At 33.5% G+C, this 4,975-nt stretch overlaps 1 protein-coding gene across 1 annotated transcript; it reads right to left on the reverse strand.

The window, feature by feature from the left end:
• Positions 1-1,767: 1,767 nt before the first annotated feature.
• Positions 1,768-3,728, reverse strand: LOC148232745 (DDB1- and CUL4-associated factor 13). The gene is made up of 4 exons (XM_088189676.1): positions 3,613-3,728; positions 2,835-3,549; positions 2,111-2,411; positions 1,768-2,038 (listed from the first exon to the last, which is right to left on the reverse strand). Exons 1-4 carry the CDS (start codon positions 3,680-3,682, stop codon positions 1,787-1,789), a joined length of 1,338 nt encoding a protein of 445 aa, XP_088045802.1. The 5' UTR covers positions 3,683-3,728; the 3' UTR covers positions 1,768-1,786.
• Positions 3,729-4,975: the final 1,247 nt, after the last annotated feature.

Below are 4,975 nucleotides of genomic sequence, written 5' to 3' on the forward strand. Positions count from 1 at the left end.
CCCCACAAATGAGAGCCTGTATGATCCCCACTAGAGTCTCCAATTCGAGTAATCGAGTACTCGATACTCGAGTATTTTTGTCTATTTTTCCAGTACTTGATAATCGAGTATTTTGAAAATTACTCGATTAATACTCGAAATTAATTTTTTTTTAAATATTTCAGAAACAAAAATAACTTTAACTCGGTCCGGTAAAGGTTAACGTCTTGCTTTTATTTGGCGTTTATGCCCGAAGTCCCGAGTTAGAGCGGTTACTATCAGGTATAATTTTTTCATAGTTCCATAGTTGCATAGTTCCGGTCGTCGGCTCTGTTAGTGGGTACGACGGAGAAATTTCTTTTGTGTTTTCTGTCCGACAGTCCCGACTTATCTAATTTATGGCAATGAACAATATGAAATATAAAAAAAAAAAATTTTTAGGTTTTATGACTATGCAGTTGTAGCGTAAAGTGTTGTCAATTGTTTATACTGATCCCTCAGCTTAAAATATAAATCAAAACAATTGTGTGTTTTAAAGGCATTTAAAGTAAAGTCAGTTCTTTGCGAACCGTTTAGCTCTAGAGTGAAAGGGATTCACCCAAATACATCTTCGAAGGATATAGATTTAAATTTTTCGCAATAATCAGAAGGAGTAGAATATTGTATATTGTTAAGAAAAAAAATCTATTCAAGAAGAATTACAAAATACTATTTTGTCAATAGTCGAAGGAAATAAGAGAAAAGCAGAGAAGGGAATGAAAGAAGAGAACATAAAAAAAGAGTTCAAAAAATTTTAAATCTATAAAAAGCGAACAGATATAAATTAGAAGCCTTATCCAACGCGTTAATGACAATAAGACCAACATCAACAGCAACAGAAAGGGTTTTTTCCATTACGGGAATAATAAAACCAAAGGTTAGCAGTAATATTAAATTCGAGACACTTTTTGCATTGTTGTTTTTAAAAAGTATGTTCGTGAAGTTAAAATAATTGTAAAAATTAACATACTAAGTATTTTATTTATTTATTTATATGTGCACGAATTTGAATAATAGCTAATTTGGTACATTTGGTAAATACTCGAAAGTACTCGAGTACTCGAGTATTTTAAAATTTTAATATTCGATACTCGAGTAGTTGATGGTTCGAGTAATTGGAGACTCTAATCCCCACAGTGCTAAAAAGACGCCATGAAAATAATTAGTTAACCCTTTGGTTGCCGAAATTTGATATATCGAGTTTTTAGTACACTTTGATCAAATTTGTCAGAAGAAAGAATCAGATACATTTTTAATGGACTCAATGGTATTTTTTCCGAGGAAAATAAAATTATTGCAATGGAAATTAAACTTCTAATAGGAGTAATGATTTTTCTATATTTTATGAATGAAAGATAAATAAATAGTAAATAATCAGAAAAACTTATAGATGTAGGATTAATATATCTGTAACCCAGAATCGTTAATAATCGCAAGCGAAAATAAAACATAGTCTTCGTATTTTTATTAATGAGATATTTCTACAAGTTTCTAAAATTATATTTTCTTTAATTTAAACAATGAAATTTGATAGATAAAAGTGCAAAGAATAATTTATTAATAAAGTGTTTGTTCTACTTATAATACTATTTTGTAGTTGCGACCTATTTTTAGTGTCGTTTCAGCCGAAGATAAAACAATATTCGGTTCAGATTCGTCTAGATATAAAAAAGGCATGAATGATATTTTTTTATAAATAGTCTGATGATAAGAAGGTACTTTCTTAAGAGGATAAATGAAAAAGCTGGATAAAGTCAATCATAAAAATTTATTTCTCCACTTTAACAACATGCTTCTTTCTCTCCGGTACAAACGGAACAGTGTTCGCTTTACTATGCGCTCTACGATTGCCTTCTTTACGCTGGGTCTTATCCTTGATGATCTTCATCTCTCTCTGAGCGTTCATGACGTGTTTCGGTACTTGTCTGTGGCGAGCGATCCTCTTGACTTGAGGATGACTAGCAAACTTCTCCTTCAACTTTTCGTTGTAATTCATAGCCCTCTTTTCACGCGGTTTCAGCTGTAAATAATTCATATTATTGTAAAAAAGCATTCATACATATTGTATAAAAAACAAATTTATAATACTAACCGTTCCTAATTTTTCTGACGCTCTAGCTTTCCAAATTCGGATGTTCATCTCGTCTGAACCGCTCATGATATATTTATCGTCCAAAGACCATTTGATACAAGTCAACCTTTGCATTCTCTTTGTGTGATAGACGTCTCTCGAATGTCCTTTGTTGACTTCAAATATCCTTATGGTTTTGTCGTAACTGGCCGATGCAAATTGAAGACCCGTCGGCGAATAATCAACGTCGATCACAGCAGAAACATGATCTTTGTGAATGTTGATTGGAAATTCTAATCTTCTAGTGTCGAATGTGTATAAACTGAAATAGAAATATGTTTAGTTGATACTTATCAATTTTATGTTTGTAAATCGTTCAGCAAAAAAAGTTTTGTACAAATTTTTATGATTGATGTGTTGGGCTCTAGATTATGATTTTTAAAGTAGAATTTTATTTTTCTTAGAACATTACAGACCGTTCACGCGTTTTCGCGTGATAACAAAATTTTGTGATCAGATGGTACTAATGATTTAAATTTTTTTTAGAAATGATAATGTGTATAAATTTATAATTTCACCAAGTATTTTTTTAACAAAATAATTGATTTTTATAAATAGCAAAGCATTCCCTTCTTTCGGATTTTAAAAAATAAGAACCTGTCTCTAACACATTTTTCAGTTTTTGATCATTATCTATAAAAAAAATACAATTGAATTGTAATTAAAATTTTGCAAGATAACATACTTATAGTCTTCATTTGCGACAGTGAAAACAAACGCTTCCATCGGATTCCAGCAGAGTGTATTCGAGCGCATTTCCAATATAACTTTTTTAACAGGTCCACTTTCGCGACTGTCGTATAATATGATGCTACGATCGCTGGCACAACAAGCCAACAGATTCTTTTCGACCTGATTGAAAGCCACGTGATGCAAGCTATCGACTCCCCATTGGAACGTCTTGATAGGTTCGCTCCTTGTTTCCTCCCAAAGCTGGCATATTTCACCGCAAGTGGCAAAAATAGGCTTAGAGCGATGATGCGATATTCCAGTGACCATAGATTTACTCAAAAGAGTGTTGATTGGCTCTTCTTCCGCTTTATTTTTCGGCGGATCTACATTCCAAGTCTTAATTGTCTTATCGTCTCCGACTGTGATGAACTTTTTACCGTTCGGCAAGAAGCAGATCTGTCGCACGAAGCCGTCGTGCGCTATGAAGCTCCTCAAACACTTTTGGGTGGGTAAATTCCATATGCGACATTCGCCATTGAACGCACCGCTAGCCGATAAGGATAACTGTTTCGGATGATAAGCTACGCAAGATACTCCATCTGTATGACCGTCCAGACATCCTACGAAGGGTTTTGCAAACATTCGTTCTAGTTTTACAGCGTTTAATGCTCGCACGTACTCTCTGGGTGCTTCGAACGGATGCAGGTTAGGGTCATAGTTTCTTTGAACTAAAAGCATGGATAATAAGTTAAACACTTATAACATTGGTCTCGGATCGATTTGAATATTACCTTTGTGTATATCGCGTGTTGTTTGACGAAGATATTCGTCCGGGTTTCTACTTATAACTTTGACACGCATTTTCAATACAATAACATCACACGTGAGAAGAGGTTGACGTTAAATTAGTCGTAAGCTCGAATTTATTGACCATGTAATTTTGGCCGTAACAGCACAGAAATTATTTAGCAGCAAATTTTAACCCTCGCGTAACGAAAAGTCAAAAATGGGATCAAGAATCGGTATGGTGTAGAAAGTAACCACAAATTTAATTTAATTGAACTAAATGTTAAAATAAAAGTGAAATTATTATAGATTTTCATTTGGAATATTCTTAATTGTAGAGACCAAAATATTTTTAGACCATGCTATGCCTTCTTGTCATTGTTTATGCACGTACGCAAACGCATTTCTTAATTAGACCTGATGAGGTCAAGCACGTGCAGCTTCTCAAACGTTCGCAGTAAAACACAATATACTTTTTCTTTACAAATAATAATATTAAAAAATAAATTATATAAAACATATTTATAAAAATTAAAGCTAAATTACTTCAAATAAAACACACATTTAAAAACATATAACATGCAAAAATAATAAATTAAAAACATCTGAATGCCTAGCAATCTGAGAATTTTATTACTTTATGTATTTGATACACAGCTCTGTGACAAACAAAACACGATATACGCGTAATTTTATTACCAAAACAAAAATTACACGAACGTCTTCGTCCAATATTACGAGTACTACTGAGCGAAGGCGGTGTAGGACGATCTTCGAGGACAAAAATCTTCAATAATTCTATCGCTGACTTTTGCGGTTTATGCAAATAAACGTTTTCTTGTAGTTTAATTGCAGTTTTTTTACTAAAGGTACCGATAGGAGGCGTATGAAATACTGGCCACTGCCTTGTCGCCCGTAAGCAAGAATATTCACGAGTCATTTTATCTTCTAGATCAACTCCACTCTTTGTTTTGTTATAAAAACTAATCATCAGCAAATATAAGACGCCAAACACATGTTATCAACAAAAGCAAATATACTACTGTAGCGCATGTAAGTTCTGATAACTATTTAATAAAACGACCTTTTTTGGAGATCTGGCGGGGACGCTGCGTGCTAATCCTTGGCCATGGCAAGAGAGAGAGTGAATGTTGCCAGTTCTTAAAAACCCCCGCTTCTCTAGTTGAGCGTTGGTGTGGCAGCACTGAGAACTGTCAGAACACCGCCACACTACTATACAATTCTTTCAAATCCTTTAAAAACTCCTTTGGTATTTTGTCTTGCTGACCCTCAATAAATTCGAAATAAATCATTTTATACTATATAGACATTGAGCTAAAAAATTGTCTGTGATAATATTTCTGTTGC

The sequence above is a fragment of the Plectrocnemia conspersa genome, unplaced genomic scaffold (genome assembly GCF_051122295.1).
Source record: "Plectrocnemia conspersa isolate PC_06_02 unplaced genomic scaffold, ASM5112229v1 ptg000008l, whole genome shotgun sequence".
NCBI lineage: Eukaryota > Metazoa > Arthropoda > Insecta > Trichoptera > Polycentropodidae > Plectrocnemia > Plectrocnemia conspersa.

Excerpts from the sequence above, each read along its gene's own strand:
- LOC148232745 (XM_088189676.1), bottom strand. The coding sequence starts at position 3,682 with ATGCGTGTCAAAGTTATAAGTAGAAACCCGGACGAATATCTTCGTCAA. Across the intron at positions 3,550-3,612 it reads AACACGCGATATACACAAAG|TTCAAAGAAACTATGACCCT; the intron begins GTAATATTCAAA and ends CCATGCTTTTAG. Across the intron at positions 2,412-2,834 it reads GTCGCAAATGAAGACTATAA|TTTATACACATTCGACACTA; the intron begins GTATGTTATCTT and ends TTTCTATTTCAG.